We start from the raw sequence: 27,186 nt of genomic DNA, 5'->3' as shown, positions 1-27,186 counted from the left end.
CTTTCGATCGGCAAGCCCTAGGCGCCGAGGCTTTTACCCACAGCACCACCCGCGTCCCTCTGACCTGACTGAACTGGCTCCCAATTAGTTTCCTAATGCAAAGTGCTACTTTTTACCTAAAAATCCTTAAATGGCTGAGGACTGCCTCTCCCCATATAAACTCACCTGGACCCTGCAACCATCATATATTTTTGTTTTTATATTGTAAACTGCCCCGTGATCCTCAGATGACCGCAATATAGAAATTTAAGAAATAAATACACATTAAACCCACAATAAGGGACGCGGGTGGTGCTGTGGGTTAAACCACAGTCTAGGACTTGCCGATCAGAAGGTTGGCAGTTTGAATCCCTGCGACGGGGTGAGCTCCCATTGCTCGGTCCCTGCTCCTGCCAACCTAGCAGTTTGAAAGCACACCAAAGTGCAAGTAGATAAATACGTACCGCTGCGGCGGGAGGGTAAATGGCATTTCCGTGCTCTGCTCTGGTTCACCAGAAGTGGCTTAGTCATGCTGGCCACATGACCCAGAAGCTGTACGCCGGCTCCCTTGGCCAATAAAACAAATTGAGCACTGCAACCCCAGAGTCTGTCACGATTGGACCTAATGGTCAGGGGTCCCTTTACCTTTACCTATACCCACAATATATGAAAATCAGCAGTCTTCTTTGTATAGTAAGAATATATACAACATATTTTTTAAAATAAAAGACAATTAAAGGCTTCCACCAAGATGGCGAACTAAGGAGAGCACCCTCAGAATCTCTCCCAGATCACCTGATGAACCCCAGGATCCAAGGGTACAAAACGGGAGAAGGTTGATCTAACCCTTGAAGGAAGGGAAAAGGAGGGAGGCAAGAGGAGGGACTGCAAAGCACAGAAGAGGCTCAGCCACACACTGGCCCAGAGCTAGCCCTGTGAAAAGGGTAGGAGATACCCCTCTCATTCTGTGTCTCACCCCCACCCATTTGATTGATAAATAAATAAATAAATAAATAAATAAATGGTGGTGCCTAGGAAAGAGACGTAAACTGACCCCGCCCCAAAGCGGATCTTCGGAAGGATGATGCTCTCACTGCAACCCACAGTGGGGATCTGAGGATGTGAACTTCCCCAAACTTATACTGCCTATAACATTAGTTATTGGTATGAGCTTTTGTGTGCATGTGCACTTCTTCAGAAGAAGCATGCACATGAAAGCTCATATCAATAACAAACTTAGTTGATCTCTAAGGTGCTACTGGAAGGATTTTTTTTATTTTGTTTAGACTACGGCAGACCAACATGGCTACCTACCTGTAACTATAATGTTAGTGCCTCACATCGAATATTACTGATCTGTTGAAAAAATGCTATGAACGGAAAACTGAGACACTGTATGTACTTTTGTAATTCAAGAAAATATTTAATTAAAACGATTGTTTAAAAAGACAAATTCAGAAAAATGTAAATGAGCAATACCCGTCATCTGAATATTTTGATTCTTCCGATTCTCTGCTGTCTTCACTGAGGTGAAACATCTTAACTGTAGGTGTTTGTCCCAAATTCAAGAACTGTCTGGAAAGTGTCTTAGAATGCTGTTTAGAAAATGGAATGAGTTGTATATTTTCAAAATTTGCTTATATATATTTAAAGTCTTATCTGTTTTCATATCTAAAATGCTATCTTTGAAATAGGTACTTCCCAGGACCAGGCTCAAACCTGAAGTATTAATATTAAATAAATATGATATTGACATTCCTTTCAGATAATAATTCTACGTCAACAATCAATCGATTGGGTTGGAAGAGACTGGGATAGCTATCTTGGACCAGAGGAAATTTTAGCTTCAGTGATGTAAATCAATGGCCTGCTAGTGAAAGCAATTTGTGACCTTAATACTTTAATAAACTGGGCAAACAAATTATACTAAAAGTTGCTTTAAATAGAAGGTATGATTATTTATTTATCTAAAATATTTCTATACCATCCTTTGGCAGAGCTTCCAGGACAGTTTATGAAAAAATACAACCAATACATAAACAACGTATTTTAAAGTTTAATTAATACAATTATATACTGGTGCAATTATTTAGTTGAATATATAGCCCTTTGTTTCCATAGGAATATGGATATTTCATTACTTCCCATTTCAAGTTAGTTTATGAAGGGAGGATAACATACTTCTGGTGGTCCTTTTGCAGTATGGCTCATTTCTTTACTATCAGCATTTTCTGGGTCATAAATCCATACAACCAGAGTCTGGCAAATAAAAAATGAAAATAATTGCAAATTTTGATGAATTTGAACAATACTGTTTCTTCCTGTGAATTATAGGCCATTTTGTGTTATAGAACTATATTAACCATGTATGTAAGCTGACTATTTAAAAGCAAATTAATAGTCCCTGTTTTAAAGTTTAAAGTTTTATAAGCATTCAGGTAAATATGTTTTTCCTATAACAAAGATATCCAAGTGCAAAAGTACTGAGAGTACATTTCATGGCTGAAACAGGTGAAAAGAGTAACTGAGATAACATTATGTTTTTAAGAAAAAGACATCAGGTAATTCTATGGTTTAGTAAAGTCACAGAAAACAGGATGTAGTGATGAAAATCTCTATTAAAACAATATATTGCCATTTTGAGTATGGAGCCATAATTTAACCAATAGATTTGCTAGGTTTAGCATAAAAAATTAATAAAGATAGGAAATTAATCTTCATAGGTGGAAAGGTGAGAGGGTATGTAAGAAGGGCTCATCCTTTTCTGGAAGGAGCAGCATGGGGCAGTTTGCAAAGGGCTGTCTGCAAACAGGAGGAAAAAGGCATGCACAGCTACACAAAGCAGACCCTTTTGGAAGGATCAGTTGAATGCAGGATTTCTGCAGCCAATCATTCAAAAAGAGCCTCCAGAGCAGACTGTCTGAAAGCCCTTTGCAAATAGCAAAAGTTTTTCAAACAGTGCTGTAAGTCCCTAAAATTGGGACTTCAAAGTTAAAGATTCAAAATGTTACATGATTCAGTAATGGCAGAAGTGTGCTGAGAAATCTATTGAACAAATGTGCACTGAATTGCCACCTAGCCAAAAGATAATAGAATAATTCATTAGCTCAACATTACTGGGATAAATGCATTATCTTTCTGTCAGGGAACTGCCATCGGAAGAACAGGTGGTAGAAAGGCTCCAGGAGAATAGGAGAGACTCTGCAGCAGAAGAGGGAACCAGTAGGGGGAGAGCAGGAGCTCAAAGGGAAAGGGAGTCGGAGGGGAGGCTCTGGGATACTTCCAGTGAGAACAGTGAGGAGGTAACAAGACCCCCTTTAGCAACCCCCACCCCTCGCCGGAAGCTGTCACGCAGAGAGTCCAGGAGGCGCTTGTCCGTCAAACAGCTTTTATGTTGGAGTAAGTTCCGTAGACGCCCACTGTCGGATTCTACCAGCGACTGACGGAGTCATGCTTTGGGGGGCTCCGTTAGAGACTTAGGTTGGCTGACCAGCCAAAACCCGGAGGGATCAAGCTTTACGCACAAGCAGCTCATTATTCCATCACAGCAATCCGACAGTCTTTGAAAGCAGCTTGTGCAAGCAGAGGGCATCATGAGCGAACCAGCCGGAACCGGAGGAGCAGGAGCTGGAGCTGGAGCTGGAGCGGATCCAAGCCTGGAAGAAAGGTACAGGGCGTTGGAGGTCCAGCTCGCGCTGCAAACGGCGAGGCTCGAGGAGAGGAGGGCTCAAGATGCGGATAAGGGGAAAACCACCCCACTTGCCAGAAAGGTGCCTGGATTGGTGCAGAAATTTGGGGGGGATCCCAGGAACTATCAAGCCTTTAGAACAGAGATGCAATATGCTCTCAATCTACTGTTTGATGACTTCCCCGATGAGAACTCTAGAGTGGCGTACGTTATTGGCCATCTAGAGCAGTGTTTCCCAACCTTGTGCCTCCAGATGTTTTTGGCCTACAACTCCCATCATCCCTGACCACTGGTCTTGCTAGCTAGGGATGATGGGAGTTGTAGGCCAAAAACATCTGGAGGCACAAGGTTGGGAAACACTGATCTAGAGGGAGGGGCGAAGGAATGGATTAGACCCCTGATGGCAGCCAACAATGAAATCTTAAAGGACACGAGGAAGTTTTTCCGCGCCATGGACCTGATGTTTTCCAGCGAGATTGAGCAGGGAGTGGTGCGCAGGCAGTTAATGGCGTGTAAACAGGGGAGCCGATCTGTACGTGAGTACTGGACTGAGTTCACCATGTTGATACATAGACTGGGGTGGGACCTAGCGAGTGAACCTATTCAAATGCTGTTTGAAGAAGGGCTCTCTCCGGCAGTGAAAGATGAACTTTCCTGGGCGCCTAGGGCGGAGTCTATGGATCATCTGACTAAATCTGCGCTGTCCATAGGAGCGCGCCAGGAGGCAAGAGCTTTGGAAAAGCGGGAAGGAAAGGGGGAACGTTGGAAGGACTTCCGCATTCCAGAGATTCCGGAGCAGCCTTTCCCGCCAGCAGAGCCGATGGAACTTGGAACAGCGCGCGCGCGCGCAGTTTCAAACACCAGTGAAGGGCGGAGGAAGGAGGGAAAGAGCGGCAAGAGATGCTATCTCTGCCAACAGCCAGGTCACTTTGCCAGAGTCTGTCCGCAAAGGAAGGAATGGCAAGGGATGGCGGGAACTGTTGGGGGGAAGGAGGAAGAAGAAATCAAGGAGCAAGTAAAAGCCAACGCCTGGCTGCCAACATCAGGGCACAGCAGCCAGGCCAAGGAGTAGTGAATGTGCCCACGCCGGAACCTCCAAGACCAGCGCTTGTGATAGAGGTGTTGCTGGAACTGTCAAACGGACACCCACTAAAGATAAAAGCGCTATTGGATTCAGGCAGCTCCTGTAATTTCATGAGTAAGGAGTTTGCAGCTGAACACCAGATACAGACTATCCCATTAAGTAAGCCTTTGCAGGTTACCATGATTGATGGGAGGGAACTGTTGGGAGGAGAAGTGAGCCAACAGACTGTGCCAATGATAATGAGGGTGGCAAGACACACAGAACTGATAGCGTTTAACGTAGCCACCTTGGGAGGAGCTCCTATTATTTTGGGGATGAGCTGGCTGGCACTACATGATCCGCTAGTAGGCTGGCATCAGAGGGTGGTTTCCTTTGGATCAGCACATTGCCTAGAACACTGCAAGGAGGGAGAGGCTCAGGCAGGGGCCAGGGCCACTCTAGCAGGGATGGAAGTGATGGACAAGGGGAGGGTGCCACGACAATACGCTGACTTGATTGACGTATTCAGCGAAAAGGAAGCAGATAAACTGCCCCCGCACAGACCCTTTGACTGTCAAATTACCTTACTCCCAGGAGCACAATTGCCAGTGGGCAAGCTGTATGCGATGTCAGATAGTGAGATGCAGGAGTTAAGGGAGTTCATTGACAAGAATCTCAAGCGAGGTTTCATCAGAGAGTCACGAGCGGTGGGGGGCAGCCCAGTGTTCTTTGTGGACAAAAAAAACACAGGTAAACCCAGGCTTGTGTGTGATTTCAGGGCCCTAAATGCAGTGTCAGAACCAGTGACTTTCCCTATGCCTAGAATTGATGACATTCTGACACGGGTGAGAAAAGGGAAAATTTTTACCAAGCTGGACCTTAGGGGGGCATATAACTTGATACGTGTGAGAAAGGGGGATGAGTGGAAGACCACTATGTTCACCCCCTTGGGGGCTTTTGAGTACCTGGTTATGCCTTTCGGATTACAAGGGGGCTCAGCCTGTTTTCAATCATTCATGAATCACGTCCTGGGGCCATTGCTCTACAAGAACTGCGCAGCGTTCTTAGATGACGTCCTGGTGTACTCTGAAAATGAGGAGCAGCATGTGCGAGATGTAAGAGAGGTACTGAGCAAACTGCGAGAAAACCGGCTGTGGGTGAAACTGGAGAAGTGTCAGTTTCATACCAGGGAGGTGGAATTCCTGGGGTACCGGTTGTCTGACAAGGGATTGGCCATGGATCCCAGCAAGGTTCAAGCGGTACTGGAATGGAAAACACCAAAGACCAAGAAGGACGTGCAAAGGTTCCTGGGCTTCGGAAACTTCTATAGGAAGTTCATCAAAAACTTTGCCCATTTAACAGCGCCCATCACGGATTGTCTTAGCAGCAAGAAGAAATTTGTTTGGACGGAAGAAGCGCAGCGGGCGTTCGAACGCTTAAAGCAGGCGTTTGCGTCGGAAGAGCAACTTTTGCACGTGGATCTACAACAACCAATGAGAGTGGAGACTGACGCGTCAGACCGAGCGGTGGGGGCCGTGCTTCTCCAGCCGGGAAAAGATACGTCTGAATGGAGACCGTGTGCATTCTTCTCGCGGAAGTTGAACAAATCCGAGAGGAACTACACAGTATACGACCGAGAACTGCTCGCCATTCATGAAGCATTCCGGAAATGGCGGCACTTGCTGATTGGGGCGCAGCACAAGGTTCAAGTCAGAACTGATCACAAAAATCTGGAATACTGGAGAACAGCCCGAGTGCTGAACCAGAGACAAGTGAGATGGGCCCAGGAGTTCTCCAAATTCCACTTTGAAATTCATTACGTGCCAGGCTCCGAGAACGTAAGGGCGGACGCTCTTTCCAGGAAACCTGAGTACTTAGAGGGGGAGGGAGCGCCTGAGGAAAGGCATGTAATCCCTGAGGACCGCTGGGTGTGTGGGGCGGCTTTGGTGGGGCAGAGGGAATTGATAGCGAGTACTGAGAACGATGAATACGCCCAAGAGAAACTAAGAGAACTCAGGAGGACAGAGAACACAGGGGGGTTTGAAGAAAAGAACGGGGCGTTGTATTACAAAGGGGCACTGTACATACCCGATGGGGAACTGAGGGGCAGAGTACTAAAGCAGTTGCACGACAGCACCACAGCGGGGCACTTCGGGCAGCACAAGACCATGTGGTTGGTTACCAGGGAGTTTTGGTGGCCCAAGGTGAGGGAGGACGTACGGGAATATGTCAGGGGGTGCGACAGGTGCCAGCGAGCGAAAGGGGAGAGGCTGGCACCGGCGGGGCTATTAGAACCCTTACCCACACCAGAACGGCCATGGGAGGCAGTATCCATAGATTTTATGACTGACCTGCCAAAATCCAAAGGCAAGACAGCGGTCATGGTGGTGGTAGATCTATTAACTAAGATGTGTCATTTTATAGCCTGTTCACATGCGGTCACAGCGGAGGAAACTGCCAAGTTGTTTGTAGAGCATATTTTCAGGTTGCATGGCGCCCCCTTGAGGGTGGTCAGCGACAGAGGGAAACAGTTTACTTCCAGGTTCTGGAGGAAACTCATTAGCTTACTGCACGTGGAAATCAATTTTTCAACTGCCCGGCACCCAGAAACAAATGGGCAAACGGAGAGGGCAAACGGGATTTTACAACAATACCTGAGGTGTTATGTTCAGGACAGAGAAAATGATTGGGTAGATAAGTTACCTCTGGCAGAATTTGCCTACAACAACGTAGAGAATGTGTCCACAGGGATGAGTCCCTTTCTGGAAAATTATGGGTGTCATCCCCGGCCTTTTCCAGGAGAGGGAGGGGAGAGGTGGAGTGTGCCGGCGGCGGAACATTTTGTTGAAGAGATGGAAGCGATCCACCGTCAGCTCCAACTCAACTTAGAGAAAGCCAAGGAAGAATATAAGAAGCAAGCAGACAGAAATAGGAGGGAAGGTAAAACTATAAGGGTGGGAAACCGGGTGTGGCTATCCACCCAAGGACTACCGTTCAAGGGAGGGAGTAAGAAATTGAGACCCAAAAGATTGGGACCCTTTGAGGTCATACAGCTGGTCAACCCAGTAGCATTCAAACTCAGATTGCCCAGTCACATGAAATTGCACCCAGTATTTCACAGGTCATTACTGTCGCCGTACCGAGAGGGACGTGAGTGGGGGGAACGTGAGAGGGAGGTCACCCAAACGCCCGTGATAGAAGAGAGAGAACGCGACATGAACGTGGCAGGAATCATTGATTCCAGGTGGAAGGGGAATCAGGTGGAATATTTGGTAGAATGGGAGGGGGAAGTAGAGTCAGAAAACACATGGGTACCAGCAGAGGCAGTCAATGACGAGATTTTAATAGAAACGTTTCATAGGCGTTTCCCAAGGAAACCGCAGCCCGTGGCACGATTTAGAAGGGAACATTTCGGGACCACCGATGAGGAAGGGGAGTTTGAAGGGTTCCCAGAGTCAGGGGTGGATGAGGAAGCAGACTCCGACGAAGAAGAGGAAGACGGGGCAAGAGACGGTAAGCCGTGGCAAGAAGTGTTTGAATCCACGGACGACGAGGAGAGTTCCTTCAGGGGCTTTCCACCCTCACCGCCAGTGGGAGAGGAGGCGGGAGGGGGTGAAGGGGGCCCTGGGAGGGAGGTGGATGTCAGGGAACTGCCATCGGAAGAACAGGTGGTAGAAAGGCTCCAGGAGAATAGGAGAGACTCTGCAGCAGAAGAGGGAACCAGTAGGGGGAGAGCAGGAGCTCAAAGGGAAAGGGAGTCGGAGGGGAGGCTCTGGGATACTTCCAGTGAGAACAGTGAGGAGGTAACAAGACCCCCTTTAGCAACCCCCACCCCTCGCCAGAAGCTGTCACGCAGAGAGTCCAGGAGGCGCTTGTCCGTCAAACAGCTTTTATGTTGGAGTAAGTTCCGTAGACGCCCACTGTCGGATTCTACCAGCGACTGACGGAGTCATGCTTTGGGGGGCTCCGTTAGAGACTTAGGTTGGCTGACCAGCCAAAACCCGGAGGGATCAAGCTTTACGCACAAGCAGCTCATTATCCCATCACACTTTCTAATGCATTCATATCATCAATTTATCTATAAATAAATCCATTAATTGTCACTATACATATATTCCGAACTCTAGTTCAATCCTAAATGCGTGTTTCTAAAAAACAAATTCCTTTAAAACAGAGGTGGCTAACATTTTAGATAGATAGATAGATAGATAGATAAATTTATTGTCATTGTCCGTATATACACAGTATACACAACAACGAAAATCAAATACCCGAGACCGGATTCACATACACATTCGCACGTATCTCCAACACTCTCATCCTATTCAGACATAATCTATTAGAACATAACATAATCCAGAATATAACATAACCTATTAGAAGCATAGCATAACCTAAAACCTATCTCATTCCTTACTACTCACTGCTTGCTATTTCTTACAACTGGCCCTGAGATCATTATTTAGTGCAATCAGAGCTCTTGGATAGAAACTATTCAGAAGGCGTGTGGTTCGTGTTTTCATTGTCCTGTATCTTCTGCCCGAAGGCAACAGTTCAAAGAGGTTGTGAGCGGGATGGGTGGGATCTCTCAGGATATTGTGTGACTTCTTCAAGCTGCGAGACGTGAAGATCTCATCCAGGGTTGGTAGTTGGAGCCCAATAACATTCTGGGCAATTTTAATTATTCTCTGTAAAGCTTTTTTATCCATTTCAGAGCTGCTCCCATACCACGATAATATACTATAGGTTAAGACACTCTCAATGGTGCTCCCTCCAGATATTGCTAAACTAAAACTCCCTTCATTGCTGAACATTGACCATGTTGGATAGAGATGGTGAAAGCTGCAGTTCACCAATATCAGAAGAATCGTAGGGTAGCCATCCCTGCATTAAAACAAATGAGTCTTGTTTCCCAAGAGTTTGATTTTAAATTTCTGAGAAGTAGTAAAATCTCCTAGCTAGATGTGAGGATGTGCTGCTGATGGTTGCAAAGAACCACTAACTGGTACTGGGCATACAACAGAACTGATGGTTATGCAATTTTGCAAACATATTTGAGATTGGGGCATGTATTTAGCATCACAACATAAAGCAATAAGACACATACATATCTCAGAGTTCTTACCACATGATTGCTATGTAATGATGATCTACAAAGTAAAAAAATTGAATATTTAGTGAGCATAAAAACACTTCAAAAATGGTCAAAACAAAGATAATTTAGGAATGCTTATAGCAAATGAATGTTGTTAATTCAACGTAATACATCTGCTTAATACACCTCCATTATTGATACACATACACATATACATTATCATGTTTAGTGTGTATAATGAGGAAATGTTCTCAAAGAAAAAATGCAACTGTATGTGATTGAATATATTATGTTGAAAAGTATGTTTAATCTTACCTTGCGAAGGAAGTATACACATACCATAAGAAACAATCTAAATCAGCATTTATAGTCAAGTAGCGTTCCCTATCCTGAAATGTCTAAAAGGGAAAGGAAAGGAAGTTAGATATTTTATTCTGTTGCAAATAAAATAATTTTGCTTTACCGTATAAGGAGTTTGAAATCCACTGGTGTCAGTAATCTTGCATTTCACATACTGTAGCATGTTACAATTCTGTTTTGTCTACAATTTTTATCTAATTAAGTCACTCATAGTCAGAGTAGACCCACAGAAATCAATGGACTTAAAATAGAAACATACAAAGCTGCTTGTCAGACCACTAACTAAGTAGCTAAGAACTGTCTACGTAAATGGTGTTTATGTAAATGGCGTTTCCGTGTGCTCTAGCTTCCATCACGGTGCTCCTTTGCACCAGAAGCTGTTTAGTCACGCTGGCCACATGACCCGGAAAGCTGTCTGCAGACAAATGCTGGCTCCCTTAGCCTGAAGCGAGATGAGCGCCGCACCCCATAGTCATCTTTGACTGGACTTAACCGTCCAGGGGTCCTTTACCTTCACCATCTACTATAACTGGTAGCAGCTCTCCAAGGTTTCAGGCAGGAATCTTTCCAGACCTGGCAATATAGAGGACTGAACCTGAAAGCAAAGTATATGCTTGACTCGCTGAGCTATGGCCCATTCCCAACTCATTTCACTGGGTCAACTTATAGTATGACTTGGTCAATTATTTATTAAATTTGTACGAAATCCCAAGAAGGATACAATTGCCTTTTTTGCCTGTCCTCCAATAATACTTTTGTCTTATGTCCTATTTTGTTGTCTACATTTCTTTTTCTCTTTACAGAGAATGACAATTTTCGGCCCTGGAAGGGGGTGGAACAGGCTTATGTGTGACTGCTGATGCACGTAGTGACCTGAAACACAACCCCCTGTGCAAACGGAGAGTTGCTTGTACTACATCAGAAGATGCAAGGAGAAGGGTCAATGAATGATCGTTGAGGACTATACCCTTAAGATAACAGAACATGTGGCCTGGTATCTGTTCTGCCATCAAATCTCATAATGTGTTCTAACGCTGGCTGTCAAGTCACTGTACGAGCTTAATCAAATTTCCCCCCTCTCTAAGATGAAAAACCACCAGTGATCTATCTTTCAATCTGAATAACAAAGCAATTAATGGACTGAGTCAGTTCCAAATGGAAGAGTGTAATACTTGAGTGCTATAAGTGGTATATGCCAAGAACATTTGATCAAGTCCTAGAGGTACATCTCTAAGACATCAACTAAGAACTTGTTATCCCTTTAGTTGATAGTTTCCTTTGATGGTCTTGAGTATTTCTTACGTTGTCCTATTATTTTATTTTTGCCTTTTTTACTGTAATTCAAATCTCAGATGTTTAAGATGAGCAGAAAACATTTAAATACATTTTAAAAAAACCTTTTCAATATCCAGAATATACTCTCTTTACATGCTTGCTCAAAAGTTAAGTTCACGCATATGCATATATATAACATATATATATACGCCACCACTCATTTCACCCTACTACTTGAGCAAGAAAAACTGTAGGTTAATTTTGAATAGGGAGCTACTACTAGCTAACTCAATCACTGTTACAGACGCTTCAGGTTACAGACTCCACTAACCCAGAAATAGTACCTTGGGTTAAGAACTTTGCTTCTGGATGAGAACAGAAATCGTGCTCTGGCGGTGCAGCAGCAGTGGGAGGCCCCATTAGCTAAAGTGTTACCTCAGGTTAAGAACAGTTTCAGGTTAAGAACGGACCTCCGGAACAAATTAAGTTCTTAACCCGAGGTACCACTGTACCACAGTAGTAATTCAGGAACTAAACAGAAACTATTCACAACTTACCAGAGACCCCCGAATCTTTGGTTTAACCATATGAGTTCCAGCAACTGGACAATTCAATTCTGGGGTACGTGAACTAGCGTAATAAAAAATAAGTAACATGTCTAGTGTGAAGTTGCTTAGCACTGACACTATATTATAGCCCTAAATATATGTATTAGTTATAGAAAAATATATTGATCCATTCAATTGTAATTTGATCCTCTTATATGTTTTATGCATTTTATAATCAACAGCTTTAGCATCATATTTCCATATTTGCACTGACAAACCTCCACTCAGATAATTCCTAGCATTTTAATATTACAAAGTAACAGAGTAATGCTGCAAATTGCAAATATCCCTCTAAACAGGGGTGTTGGGTATAGGGGGCAGAAGGGGCTTCAGACCCTCAATATTTTGGGGCAGGGGGATCAGCCCACCTCAATACTGAGGGGGCCACCACCCCCACCACCGGGTGAGTGCTCATCACCTGTATATTGAGGGGGCTGACATGCTCTGTGTGCCCCCGCCCAGGAGCTGGACGGGGACAGGGACGAGCGAAGGCAAAGATCGTCCTCCTGCCCCCCAGCCTCTGCCCAGCAGCCCAGGAGGCTGGAACCAGTGAGGCATTACTGCCTCTAAGCCAAGGAAGATGGGGAAATAAAAGCATGATTATTCATTCATTAAACTATCTACCATGCATTGATCCACATTCTGTAGACCTTGAACAGTATGACAAACTCTCTGGTACTAAGCAAACTTGGACAGTGCTGCTAACCTTCGAAAGTTCCATCATACCCAGTATGCAGCTCAGAATGAAGAGGCTTATTGCTTCCCTTTCTATATGCCCAATTAGAATGCTCTTAGATGACGGAAGAAAATCATTATCTACATGGATGACACAGAGTGCAGCTCGGGGGTGGGGGAATAAACAGAAAAGATACTCAAGAAGCCCCCGGACTATAACCAATACAGGAAATCACAGCAAAGTCCAGCAGATGGGACCTCAGTTAAACTGCCAAAGGGAATTGATGGATATTGCAACACCCCTTAAAAGGTTTGGAACTGGCAATATTAATTTGACCAATAATAAATATAATAACTCTAATGAGACCCTGGACATATTTCCCTCTCAAAATAAAAATGACAACCCCACTCTTAGAAGGGGACCAAGATATTGATTATTCCACCAGTCAATCAGGTCTTAGTACTGGAGCAATAATGATCAACCTGGTCTGCCTACCACAGGAAACACCTGCACCTGCCAAATCCGATTCTATAAGAGATGTTCCCAGTACTTTTGACTCATTTTTTTCCACTCAGATTTCTAACTCTGACCTATTAGCAGGCCTGACATAAAATCCTGTCACCGAGCGAATCATTCAGATTAGATCCCAGCTTCACAAAGTGAAGCTGCCCTGCCATGTCCTCACCATCAGGGAGTTGAGCCCTTTCCAAACATTCTTTTTAGGATCAGGAAAAGAAACAGTGGGAACAACTAAGCCCTTGTATGTCATTTGAGAATGGAGGCAACTACCCGTTGTTGCACCCATAACCTAGGTTTAAGGTGCCATTTATTTATGAATATTTATTGAATTTTATAACAAATAAAGATACAGATCTCAATCATCATTTTATATACCACTGTTCTCCCTCCCCTCCTCTGGACTTCCCTCAACTCCCCCTCTGCTGAGTTATTTAGCTTTATTTATTGTATCCTGCTTTTCTTATATAAAAGTTCCCTTATCATTTCTCTAAGATATATGTTACTGAAATAAAGTTGTGAACGTTTTTTTCAAACCCTGCCAGTGAATCCAGTCCATTTTGTTGTTTCTGCAAATAGACTGTAAATGGTTCCCAGATTCTTTTGAAGACCTTTTTGTCCTCTCGTAGTTTCTGTTAGCTTAGCTAATTCAGCATAGTTCATCAATTTTTCTTGCCATTGTTCCTCTGATGGTATTTCTTCCATCTTCCAATATTATCCAATCAAGATTCTTGCCGCTATTGTAGCATACTTTGGGGCGGGGTCAGTTTACATCTCTTTCCTAGGCACCACCCTTTATTTATTTATTTATTTATTTATTTATTTATTTTTCAAATGGGTGGGGGTGAGACACAGAATGAGAGGGGTATCTCCTACCCTTTTCACAGGGCTAGCTCTGGGCCAGTGTGTGGCTGAGCCTCTTCTGTGCTTTGCAGTCCCTCCTCTTGCCTCCCTCCTTTTCCCTTCCTTCAAGGGTTAGATCAGCCTTCTCCCGTTTTGTACCCTTGGGTCCTGGGGTTCATCAGGCGATCTGGGAGAGATTCTGAGGGTGCTCTCCTTAGTTCGCCATCTTGGTGGAAGCCTTTAATTGTCTTTTATTTTTAAAAAAATATGTTGTATATATTCTTACTATACAAAGAAGACTGCTGATTTTCATATATTGTGGGTATAGGTAAAGGTAAAGGTACCCCTGACCATTAGGTCCAATCGTGACAGACTCTGGGGTTGCGGTGCTCAATTTGTTTTATTGGCCAAGGGAGCCGGCGTACAGCTTCTGGGTCATGTGGCCAGCATGACTAAGCCACTTCTGGTGAACCAGAGCAGAGCACGGAAATGCCATTTACCTTCCCGCCGCAGCGGTACGTATTTATCTACTTGCACTTTGATGTGCTTTCAAACTGCTAGGTTGGCAGGAGCAGGGACCGAGCAACGGGAGCTCACCCCGTTGCGGGGATTCGAACTGCCAACCTTCTGATCGGCAAGCCCTAGGTGACAAATCTTTTTAAAATCAATAATCCACCTGCTCTATGGGTCCAGAAAAATTATCTGTTCTCCTTGTTAACAAAAAAACATGGATTTCAGTAGTAGCAAATTCCATTTTCTTCTTTCCTTCTCCATACTCCCATATTTTTCCCCCTGCATATCCCTCTCAGACTGCCTCTGACAGAATGTTTTCTAACTATGTGTAACCCTAGGCTGTTTGCAGAAGGGGCTAATAAGAAGATCATTGAATTTATCACTGCCCAAGTCTCATAAATTTTCAAAGGGGGATATTGTTGTCCTGTAGCCACCATAAAGTGGGGAAACCTTTTCACTGAGTAAGCAAGCTTAGTAGGACCAGTCTGATCACTAAAGGGACTGTATTGCCTGAAGAAGGGAGTGTGAGATTAGGGGCCTGAGTCTATACTGTGGGTGAAAGCCCAATAAAGCTGGAGTTAGAATCATAGAATGTAGAGTTGGAAGGGACCACAAGGCTCATCTAATCCAACCCCCTGGAATGCAGCAATATTTTGCCTAATGTGGGGCTTGAACCCACAACCCTGAGATCAACAGTCTCATGCTCTACCAACTGAGCTAATCCCAGCGTAGACAATATAGCATGTATTGTCTTCAACTGGGGCTCATGTTTGAGCATACTCCCCATGGAGCACATAGATCACAGGGCATTCACTATTCCACTCCCCCAGGACAGCCCCACATCTGTGTTACACATTTTTGCATTCCTTACCTTTTATCATCAATAGTACATAATATGGAAAATTCCCATTCATCCAATGAAGACCCTTCATACACTAAATGTATCTAGACAAAGAAAAGATAACTTGGAATCACTCAAGCCCAAAGCTGCCAAAATGACTTTAATCAAATATTGGGAATCCTGGCACAAATTATTGTGTTGGATTTCTGCATGAATTGGAATTCAGCAGTGAATTCTCCTACCTACTTTTGTAAATTTTTGAAAGCTATGACAGTGGAATGACCAATTTCTGGGATGTTCCTTGTTACTAGGGATGGGTAATGGTTTCCCACTGCCCCCACCAGACCGCCCTGCCCCTCGTAAGGGAGAAAATTGGGGCAGGCAAAAGTCACTTGACTTTCGGGGTGGGAATGAGTAAAGTTACAGTAAGAAGGTGGTTCAAGGTTTGACCCAGTTCTACTTGCCAAATTAGATCTTAGCCTATGTATGGACAGTAGTCTTAAACATGAAGTACTTACACCAGTTCTTGCAGTAAATAGAATATAATGCCCTACTGAAGTTTCATATCTGAAAAGACAGTAAAAAACAAGGTGCTCATTAACAAAGGCAAAACTCTTCATAGTTTTTCAATGTTAATGAGCACACGCACACCTCTATACTGCAGTTTGTGATTTAAATATCTTGGCTTCCTTGAGGAACCCTAGTCTGATCAATTACCAGTAGATATTCATTGCTTCCTTAAAGAATTACTGTATCCAGCTGTCTGCTTTATCTGTTGGTATCTGTTGGATTTTTTGGCCTGTTTCCCCTGCTCAGGTATGAATTGAATAAACCAAGAGAAGCAGAAAATATTTGAAGGTCTCTCTGCTGATCTCACAGGATAAAGCAGTCCCAGGGATATCCTGAGAGTGTGTTTGCCAGAGGACCTTCCCTTCGCCTAATTTGTCAGCCGCCTTCCATGTCGGAGAGTGGGCGCACTGGCTGTGCTCACTTTCACTATGCCCACCACTGGCATGCAACCCTCGGAGAGGATTCCAAATGCGGCTCTCGGACTGTGAAGAGTGAGCAAACCGAAGTACAGTGGTACCTCGGGTTACATACGCTTCAGGTTACAGACTCCGCTAACCCATAAATATTACCTCAGGTTAAGAACTTTGCTTCAGGATGAAAACAGAAATCGTGCTCCGGCGGCGCGGGAGGCCCCATTAGCTAAAGTGGTGCTTCAGGTTAAGAACAGTTTCAGGTTAAGAACGGACCTCCGGAACGAATTAAGTACTTAACCCCAAGTACCACTGTAACGGCCCCTGGGTGGCCGGCTAGGGGAGTGCTCTGCCTCATATCTGTTACCTTTCTCTTCACAAGATGCAACCTGCACTCACCATGAGGGCCGCTCGCTACCCTGAGCCATGGACACCCCCACTTCCTCGTTTCCCCTCTCGCACCCTTAAACCTGCCTCTCTGACATCCCCTTCCCAACCCGTTCAGCCCCCCGGGCTATCCTTCTCTCCCGCACCTCCACACTGCCCAGCATCCCTTCAACCAGAGGCAGAGCAGCAGAGGCTTGGCCCACACAAGCGGGGACAAAAAGCGCGCCATCAACGCTGCCGAAAGAACGGCCCCCAAACCGCCGTTAGCAACCGACGCTGCCTCGCGCTCGCTCTGCGTCTACTAAGAACAGCGCGGATGGCCACAGGGGGTGAGCGAGCAGCGCGCCGTCCGCCAGCTGAGGCGAGATCCGGGGCGACTGCGTTTCCCAGCATGACCCGCGGCCATTTCACGGCGAGACTGCGAAGTTAGCCGCGCGACACTATGGGCAGCGTAGTTCCTTCTATATATGGGCACGAAGCGCCGGCATTTAACATATTATGCAGATGAAGGGGCGGGCCTCCTGACACGCGCAGGAGCGGGATGCCAAAGGGAGGCCGGTAGGCGGCAGCAGGAGCCGGAGCGGGATGCGGCAACTGTGAGGGAAGGCGGTGATGAGGTAGCCGTCGCCGGCGGAGTCGGGCGCGCCGCTTCCTCCTCTGCTCCTCGCATGTGCCTTAAGAGCAATACGGAAACCTTCGCCTGCGGGAGCCATGTCTGAAAGCGGCTCCACGCCCGCCGCCGCCATCCCCAACGGCGGGGCCGCCTCACGACACCCCGGCAATAAAGTGGCCGTGGTGCTGGGGGCACAATGGGGCGACGAGGGCAAAGGGAAAGTGGTGGACTTGCTGGCGCAGGACGCGGACATCGTCTGCAGGTGCCAGGTGAGGAGCCGGGCGGGCCGAGTCACCTTGAACTCTCCCGGAGGCGCGCGCGCGGGGAGGCGACGGGCCGCAGAGAGAACGAGAGCGGACCCCCCGCGGCTCTTCCCGCCGCCGCCGCCTCGGTTTCTATAGTAACTGCCGCGCTCAGGCCGGGCGCCGCGCTTTTTACTCATCGCCTAGGTCTAACCAGCTGGCCGTCAGGGCGAGCCTCTCCCCTTCGTTTCCCCCATAGCCGGCTCTTCCCGCTTCCTCCATTGTTGCGACTGAGCTGGGCTGCTGCTTCCTTGCGGGAGCCGCCGAGCCGCCTCCCCACCCCGGCCGACTGCGCTGCTTTGTGACGGACGGCGGTGGGGAAGGACGGCAGCGACCTGTTCCTTCCCTTCCGCTCCCCCCCCCCGGTGTTTCTTTTATCTCTTTCTACTCTGACGGTTACGGCCATTTCCCGCCGTCCGCTTCTTTTTCTCCTCGGGCAGCCCTGCAGTGCAGCAGCGGCCGCTCTTCGCTCAGGCGAACGAAATGCAGCGGCGGAAAAGAGGCGGCTAAAGGAGCTGCTGGCAAGGCCTTGGCCAGCCCCTTCGCCAGGAGGCTGTTGTCTTCCTTGAGGCTCCATCATGAGTTCATTGGCGGGAGGAGAGGTTCATCTCAGGTGTTCCGCTCCTGTTGTGTTGCCTGCCCAAAATAAGAAACAAGCGTCCTCCTGTTTTCTTCTGTGTGATACCTGATGTCTAAAGAAAGAGATCCTAGACCCAGGCTTCTCTCTTTTTCTCCCTCTTCTTATGGCCAATCTGGTATAGCTAATTTCTTCCAAGTACGTGGATAATGCTGTTTAAATAATACAGGTAATGTTAAGATCCTAAATTCAATTGAAAAATCCTTATCAAAATGTCTATTATCTTTCATTAAGTGATTTTGATGGAAAGGGATAATCCAAAGAACAGGTAATGGCCCTGCAGTCTCTGTCAGAATTGCAACCAGGACTACCTAGGATCCAAAGTGCACCATGTGCATGCCTAAAACTCTGCTTTGCATATACAAAACATGGGTTGTTTTCATATTACTAATGCTGCCTCTTACACAGCCTTAGGATTCTCCAGTCTTCACAAGGGCAGGGGAGGGGTGGAGAAAGAGCAGGAAGCTCAAGAGGTGGTGATGCAAAATGCCCTGTTGAATCCATAGAAGCTCACACACAATTCTTTGGGTGCTTTGTTTCTAAGTTGTAGTCTGTGTATTTCAGAACATGCTCAGGTTGGAAGTGCTTTCTCAGCCTTAAACAATGAAGTAGGAATTCTGTGCTTAGGAGTTGAAAAAATCAAAAGACCTGCCATACCTAGACTACTTAGAAAAAACTAAGGCTGCCATGTTGTTGTTTTTAAGAATCTGATCCAACTTTTTTGCACGTGACACTTCTCTTATACAGATGTAAAAAAGAAAGTATGTGTATAATCCTGTGTAAATATATTTGCCACAAATACTGATGGCTTGTATTCAGTTAAGCCCTGCTCAAAAGTAGATCAACTTGATGTTAATGAACCTAAATTAGTTATGGCCGTTTACTCTTAGCAGGACTCACTTTGAATACCACCCCATATTTAGAAGCTACAAAAGTTTATATACACTTTTCTTTTTTATCCTCTCCAAATGTTAATCACCTGTTCATATCATAGTTGGTTGTGTTGAAATTAGTAATACACTGTTATGCTCTGTCTCACTTTTCTGAGCTGTGAGAAGTTCCAGGGACATAGTGTTTATCTGGATTTCCTTCTATTTCAGCAGAGATTTATAGAATTTTGAATTATTTTACTTTTAATTACATATATACAGTGTCATATAAAATCTCCAGAGACAGGCAGTTCTCAAGAATGCTTTCTCTGCCTGAACTAGCAGATCTCCAAATCTCAGCTATGTGTCTTACTTGAAAATTATGGAGCTGTCTGCTTTGTTCCCTTTCTCAGATATGCATTCTCCTAGATTGCATTATCCCTAGCTGTAGGGTGGGTAGATGGGTGAGATAGAAAGCTACTTTGTACCAAGTCTAACCACTGATTTATCTAACTTAGTATTGTTGACACTGGCTAATACATGTACTGTAAGGTGTTTTCAAGGTTTCTGAGAGAAGCCTTCCTCAGCCTAGCTTTGAAGATACCAAGGATATCTGGCATGCATATGCTATACCCAAGGGCGCTTCTCTGTTGCTGGTAGAGGTGGCAGGGCACCCAGCATGAGACCAGCTCTGGCTCTACCACTGAACTATGGCCCTTCTTTTCAGGTGGAAATATATCACCTGATTATCCTGGGTTATTAATGTAAGCAATGTACATTCACCCTAATTTACTATAGCCTGAAAATCTGAAGGAGTGATGGCTTAGGCTGCAATCCCTTTACTCTCTAAGTGAGGAAATGGGGCTACAGTAAATTGCAAAATTTACTACAGTAAATATACAGTAAATTGCCTGACTATATTTATTTCCCTATGTTTATGTACTTGTGGACCAGATCTTACAAGATCTGTTGAAGCCAATAAGAAGCTACATTAAGGCAGTTGAAGCAACATTTTGAAAAGTGAGTTGCTGACCCATGCTCTTCTCTAAAAGATAATATGTTTGTGTAGTTTAACTAGGACTTAAGAGTTGGGGAGACAGGGAAACACCAATCTTTCTGTGTGATTCTTGAGAACTACCAGTCCTAGAGTTCCTTGTGTATTGGCTGGTGGAAAAGACAAAGCACCATAATAATTGCTGACATTGATCCCAAGGACAGTGAAAGCCTGCTGGTAGGATTAATGGGTCCCAAATATATGTGAATAAATGTCCACTTAATATGCTGCAGTTCAGTTAAATGTCATTAGTATTATTAAATGTATTACTTACCCTTCACCAGCAGAGTTACAGCAATTTAAAATTCAGAATTATAAACATTTGGAACCAATTACAGAATAGGTCCAGGACTGAAAACACACATTTTGGATGTTAAAGGCCAGGATAAAGAGGTACATCTTCAACATTTGCTGAAAGCTGTATAAGAAACCAGATGCACATCTGGTTGAGAGAATTCCATCACTTAAGGGTTGCCACAGAACATGCCTTTTCTCACCTGCAACTTCTGAGGGAAGAACTACCAAGAAGCCCCTCTCTGCAGATTTTCACAAGGGGAAGGGGGCCTGTAGAGGAGACAGTCCTTCACATATTTGACGTATAAGTCATTTGGAGTGTTAATCTAGCATGAAAACAAACAAACTGGTAGCCCAATACAGCTGTTCTAGAACATGGATTATATGAGTTCTGAAGGTAACACAGACATTAATCTGCCTGCTGCATTTTGAACCCGTTGAAGTTTCTGAGTTTTCTTCAAGGGCAGCCCTCATAAAGATAGTCCTACATATCTTTTCCAAACTGTCAGTGACTGGCAGAAGCTGAAAATTTTCAGCAAGTCTTAACATTTATAAAAAGCTGCACTGTTAGCTACTATGGGGCAAAAACAGTTAAGATCCTGGCTTTTTATCTGTCTGGTGTGAACTTGCAAGATAAATAAGGTTTGAGAAAGAACCCATGGTTTTGCAAAGAAAAATACTAGAAAAATAAAATTTTCAAGTAAATTGATCACTTGAGAAAGAAGGGAAAAGATTGAAAGGCTAATACACTTTTGTTAGGACAACCAAAAAGTGTAAAAATGGTTGGCAAACTTTGTAGAACACTTCTTCATGTTGGACGTTAAGAACACAAGAAAAGCCTGAATCAGAGCAAAGGCCCATCTAGTCCAAGTATTCTGTTCTCACAGCACTCTGTTTTGCAACAACATTGGAAGGCCACAAGTCCCCACCTCTGACTTAAATAATAGTCCTATTCACAGAAATCTGAAACCTTAACAATTCTTAGAAGTGAGATTTTTAACACACACATTCTCATCCCAGTTTGTTCTTTTAAAATGGTGCTTTCCAATGCCTGCTTTTGATGGAACAACTTTCAGATAAGGAGAAAGCAAATTAGATTATTTGCTGAAGTGATAACATATTACCAGTGTTACAATACAGTACAGCATATGCTGCACGCTGTTTTCTTGTTTGCATTTAAATGAAAATGTATAAATGTAGCTTGTAAAAATATTGCGTACATTTGATAATCTGGTCATAAAGTGTGTCTAAAAATCAGTGTGGTGAGTCTGATTTCTACTGAAGTGCAATTAATGGCTAAACCTTGAAGTCTGTTTAACTGTTGAAGTAGGGAACAAGAACCACACATCAGTTTCTCATTGAGCAACATTCTGCTTTTTCTTACAAAGATCACATACTACCAAGTCACCGGCAGTATTACTTCATAAGCATATTTTTCCCTTATTCATCTTTACAGAACCACTGCACCTTAGACTATGATAGGTTATTAGCATTAGGAACAAGTATAATACACCCTGAGTAGAGATGTGAAGGCCTGGGGAAAGTACTGGAAAAATTACAGGGAAGTGGTAGGTTTTTTAAAAAATCTGCCCCCCCCATCACATCTCTAACCCTGAGCATCTCTTCATATTATGCTTTGCTTGTTTGCAGCCATCATTGGAAGAAAATGATAGCCGTTACATTTGTGTATAGACTGGGCAAATTGTAATTTGGGCAGAGTTGGATGCCACAGAGCAAGTCCAATGGAGCGCTGTTTGATCCTTCTGTACTGGCTTGGTTTCAATTACTGTGGTCTGAGGATGTGGCAAGCTGATTGGAAATATGCAACTAACCACCTGTCCCTTTCACCTTTGCCTGTCTTGGCTTCTTGGACTTAGCTGTAGGGGGTTGATTGGGTGTGTCTGAGGATTAATGCTTCCCTGGAGGAGAGAAAGTACCCGCCTTGAAGTGGTGCATTAAAAAGTGGTCTTTAAATAGACCTCCCTGCAGTCAGATATGTTGGACAACTATCGCCCAGTAACAAATATCCCCTCTTTGAGCGTGTTGTGGCACAGCTTCAGATATGTTTGGGAGAAAGTGATTGCTTGGATCCATTCCAGTCTGGCTTCAGGCCCAGTCATAGCACTGAAACTACCTTGGTCGCCCTGGTTGATAACATTTGGCAGCAGAGATGTGGGAAGTGCAACCCTCCTTGTTCTTCCTGGTCTCAGTGGCCTTGATACTGTTGACCATGGTATTCTTCTGGAGCTTCTCAGGCAGGTCAGAGTTGAGGGCATTGTTCTTTAGTAGGTCTGCTCTTACCTCCAGGAACAATTTCAAAAAGAGTTGTTCTGTGGTGTCCTGCAGGGTTTCATCTTATCCCCCATGCCCTTGAAGAAACATCAACTGGTCCAAAATGCAAGGGCCAAATCACTTGTTGGGGTTCCATTTATAACACATATAATTCCTATTTTAAAACAGCTTCATTGGTTGCCTGTTCATTTTTATATGTCATTTAGGGAGCTCACATTAGTGTCTAAAGCCTTAAATGACTTAAGCCCCAAATATCTGAACAGTTGCCACCTTCTCAACAGACACACTCTGGTGTTAAGCTCAGAACACTGGAGCCCTCTTGGTAGTTCTTCTGCCCTCAAAAGCTGAGGTTGCGGGACACCCTGAGAGAAAGCATTCTCTGTGGCAGACACCCACAGAGGGTTTTGTGGCACCTTCATTATGCAGCTTTCATAATGAGCTTAACCTGATCTTTGACTTTCTGTCTGCCTCTGTATATCTATATCTATCTATCTATCTATCTATCTATCATCTATCTATCTATCATCTATCTATCTATCTATCTATCTATCTATCTATCTATCTGTACCCATTCTAGTTGTGACTGTAATTTCTGTTAAACTGTTTTTAATGTATTTTACATAGTTGCATCTTGCCCTGGGACTTTCTGGTGAAGTTTAGGTGGCTATGGTGTTGTTGTTGTTGCTGCTGCTTCAAGAGTGGGCCCATATATTGTGTAGGATCCAAAGTTGTGCAAGTGGGAGCCTCCTTAGGCAACACACCTTTCCTTCCTTCCTTCCTTCCTTCCTTCCTTCCTTCCTTCCTTCCTTCCTATGTATCCCCTGAAAAACATATCTGAAGGGCCAATAAATCCTTCTAAACAGCGGGGGCTACGTTATGATAGGGAATTACCAAAGTTAGGTGGACATAATTTATGCAAACACTTGCGTATGTTGTTCATATAATGTAGAGGGGAGGGAAGTGGACAAAAATTATCAGGTGCCAAAGACTTAGTGAATTGGGCAGACTGCTTCATAAGTAAGTATTTCTTATAACTGCAGAGGTGCAGTGTTTCTTATCACTTCATCTACATGTTTAAATATTCTTTTTAATGGTTGTGTGCTTTTAGTTAAGGATCTTGCATGTTTTTAATGCCTTTTATTGCTCACAAAAACAATAGCATAGATGGTTTGGTAGTTCAAAGTATGCTGAATGCTGGTCATAGTTTTCATTGGTAAAGCAGTGCACCATTTGCTTATAACTTCCTCATTTTCTCATTTAGAGAATTTTTAATCTACAGCATTTTACAAATCTCTAAAAAAGATTGACATCCTTGGTATAAATCTGCTGTAAGAGTAATGATAGATTGTTTTTTTAAAGCAATTACTGCTGTATAACTGATAGCAATCCCTTTGCTGAGTTCACATTGTTAGATAATGGCTTGGTTTGGTAAGCAGCAGTGCTTACCATCCATGATGAGTGAGTGATTAAGTGATACCTTGAAACTCTTGTTAAGCTGTGACATCATCAAGGGAACTGGCTTTGAAGTCCAGTTGCTTTCAAATTAGCAAATGAGCATGGGAAACTGAGGTTTCTTTTTAAAATAAATTCTTTTTTTTTAAAGGATGTTAATTTGATTTGAAGTATACTTCCAACAGAACTGGTGTGCAGAACTGGTGCATGGTTTTCTGCTGCACTGAGCCAATGTGGTTATATGTTCTTAAGTGGAATCAGTTGCCATCTTCATGCACCATTTTAACTTTCTCAGATTGTTAAATTGTGAGCCTCAACTATAGTTTCCGTTGGTGTTGCTTTTTTGGGGAAATTACTTTAATTTGCCTAGGAAAATTATCAAACTTGTGGAAAGTAATTTTCATTTTTCATTGGGAAATGGTCTGATGCCCTAGAGTGATCTAATTTATCATGCTTATTTTCCTTGTATCTAATAAACAAAAGTAACAATTTCACAACTGCCAGGTTTGCCTAATTTTTATGTGCAATTAACATCCATTCATTTTTGCTAATGAACTTAGGAAATGGGAAAAGCTCCATGGAATTATTTCTACCCGTCATCACTGGTAGCATTATGCAGTTCTTTGGGCGTGAAACAGAACCAAAAGCTTGCATTAATCCATTTGCTAATCCTTCTCCTAGTATGAGCTATGTGGCTCAGGGTTCCTTCAAAACTGATACAAATATCACAGATTTGGAGGGATCAGACTTTCCACTGCTCAGCTGGATAGGATATCACTATCTTTTGTTTAAAAATAGAAATGATTTTAGTTCTAAACACTTTTGTGTAAACAAACAAACTTGTTTTCTTAGGTAGCTTACTTCTAGGTATCCTAAGGGCTTCTAATGTGTAGATTTTTTATTTTAAGAGTCCCAGTGATTACATCTGCAGTTTTAAACTAAGCCTGTCTTTCTAGCTGTCAGATTATTTGATCATATACAATTGCAAACAACAGTGTAGTGGTAAATTAATCTTTGTAATGTACCATGCCAGAAATCAACCGGCTTTCTTGCAGTAAAGTGTTAATTTGTTAAAATATTATCTCATTTTTCCTTTGGCATATGTTTACTTAACTAGTCAACATGCATAGCAGTTAAGATACTTTAGGATTATCAGCTTGTGGTCAGGGATTGCATTCATGTCTGAAACATGATCTGAGCAATTGCAATTCTTTAAAAAAAATATTATTCATTCCACAACTGCAGTCTATTTTGTGTATAAAACTTCAGTGTTTTCTGCAAATGGTGTGATGGAATACTTGTGATAGGGGATATATTGAACGCCACGGTATCTAGACTTTTGCTTCTTCTGGTGACTCCTTCATCTGCCAACAGAGGCTATGAGGGGCGTTAGCAGCCCAGTGAGGAAGCGGCAGCTTTGAGGGATGTAACATCTAGTTGACTCAGCAGGTTTCAGGAGTGGAAGTTGGGACATGGAAGAGATGGGGAAACATATTTACATATTTGACCAATCTTAGTAACTTTTATCTATTTCTTAGTGTTTTAATTATTTTTTAATGTTGTGTTGCCTTAAGAGGTTATGGCATAAGCACTACAAGTAAAATAAATAAATAAATGGGTTACTAATCATTCTTTGATAGGATTTCGAACCTGGCTGCTTGGGAAAATCTGGTTTCAAGCTTGTTCTGAAGTCTGATCCTGTTCCATTTCATGGAAAATACTGTTAACTTTTTCAACAGAAATTTACTAAGAGAGTGTAGTTGCAGTCCACAGGCTTGGCTAAGATTTCACATGTGTGCTTTCAGCTGTAGCCCTCAGGACACTTGATACTCAGTATATCCATAGTAAATGTAGCTAATGTGATTTATAGATATGCATGTTGAAGTTGGGGTGTAGCTCATACTATAATAGTTATAGTGTTCCTCTGGATTTGATACGTTATGCAGCTTGTCATTTCTACTCCTCTTCTAACTACTTATTATATTAGTCTGCTTATATGGGAATGTAGAAACCTGGGGACTGAAAGGATTTTAGGATGTTGCCTGAGAGTCTGCTAGTTTTGATGCTGTGTCCTTGTTTTCCGTATGGCTATCATAATTATTTGTCTGGTAGCATAGTTTGAGCAGCGGTTGGTGGGTGACATTGGTGGCAGACTTGTCTTTCCCCTTCCTCTCCTCTACTGTGTGCACCCCCCAAAATCTGCTTGGAGTGTTAGTAGATTTTGGGGGCACATGTGGAACTGCATGGAGGAGAAAAAGAAAGAAGCGTCATTGCACAGGTGGATGTCAATTGTGCAGTCTAAGTGGAGATTTCATTCTCTTTAATATCTTTAGGCCTGGCATGCATTGTTAAATTAAAACTGAAAGTAGTGTTTTATCTAAGTGTAGCTCATTGGCCCAGTTTGCATGCCACATTAAATAGTTAAAATAAGCTATGATTTAATGTGAAGAATCAGTGTGCTTCTGCTCATTGCTGAAATTTCAGGCACCTGTGTCAAGGAGGAAAGTACCCACAGTCTTGTTTGCTTGGGGAAACCCACATTCACATGTGACAACAAGACAGACTCAGAGTTGTTTCCTCCCTGACATGGCAGCAGTTGGAATGGAGGAGCAGGGGCGAACTTTTATCTTTCAAATTTTGGTGGCGCCCTCTGCAAGGCCAAAATTTGGCACCCCATGCATCTCACCTTCTGTTCTGCTCAATTCACTATGTCGTAGTTGCAATGCTCTGCAGCGGACACTATGCTCAGTGACCAATGTGGCGGAATCGGTCACACTGCCCTAAATCTGCTTCTGGGAGAAGGAATAAAAATTCCATGATTTCAGCAGCATGCACTAGCTTATTTTAAT

The 27,186-nt window shown here is 43.7% G+C and overlaps 2 protein-coding genes across 16 annotated transcripts in view; one reads left to right on the top strand and one right to left on the bottom strand.

Moving 5' to 3' along the window:
• CATSPERE (catsper channel auxiliary subunit epsilon) overlaps positions 1-18,083 on the bottom strand; it is a 52,476-nt gene extending 34,393 nt beyond the window's left edge. Inside the window, exons 1-8 of one of the 14 annotated variants that reach the window (XM_083732238.1) lie at positions 17,876-18,083; positions 15,976-16,024; positions 15,488-15,561; positions 12,018-12,090; positions 10,141-10,223; positions 9,838-9,880; positions 2,161-2,238; positions 1,459-1,574 (exon numbers count right to left, since the gene is read on the bottom strand). In XM_083732238.1, the coding sequence (XP_083588364.1) occupies positions 1,459-1,574; positions 2,161-2,238; positions 9,838-9,880; positions 10,141-10,223; positions 12,018-12,090; positions 15,488-15,561; positions 15,976-16,024; positions 17,876-17,961 (602 nt within the window). In that variant the 5' untranslated portion in view covers positions 17,962-18,083. The other 13 variants (XM_083732229.1, XM_083732236.1, XM_083732240.1 and 10 more) reach the window with 13 other exon arrangements.
• ADSS2 (adenylosuccinate synthase 2) overlaps positions 17,353-27,186 on the top strand; it is a 31,215-nt gene continuing 21,381 nt past the window's right edge. The window contains exon 1 of one of the 2 annotated variants that reach the window (XM_083732619.1): positions 17,353-17,706. In XM_083732619.1, the coding sequence (XP_083588745.1) occupies positions 17,536-17,706 (171 nt within the window). In that variant the 5' untranslated portion in view covers positions 17,353-17,535. The remainder of the gene's footprint in view (positions 17,707-27,186) is intronic. The other variant, XM_083732618.1, reaches the window with a different exon arrangement.

Source organism: Podarcis gaigeae (genome assembly GCF_964106915.1).
Source record: "Podarcis gaigeae genome assembly, chromosome: 3".
Classification (NCBI taxonomy): domain Eukaryota; kingdom Metazoa; phylum Chordata; class Lepidosauria; order Squamata; family Lacertidae; genus Podarcis; species Podarcis gaigeae.
Note: the sequence above shows the minus strand (reverse complement) of the source record. Positions and strands in the feature narration are given on the sequence as shown.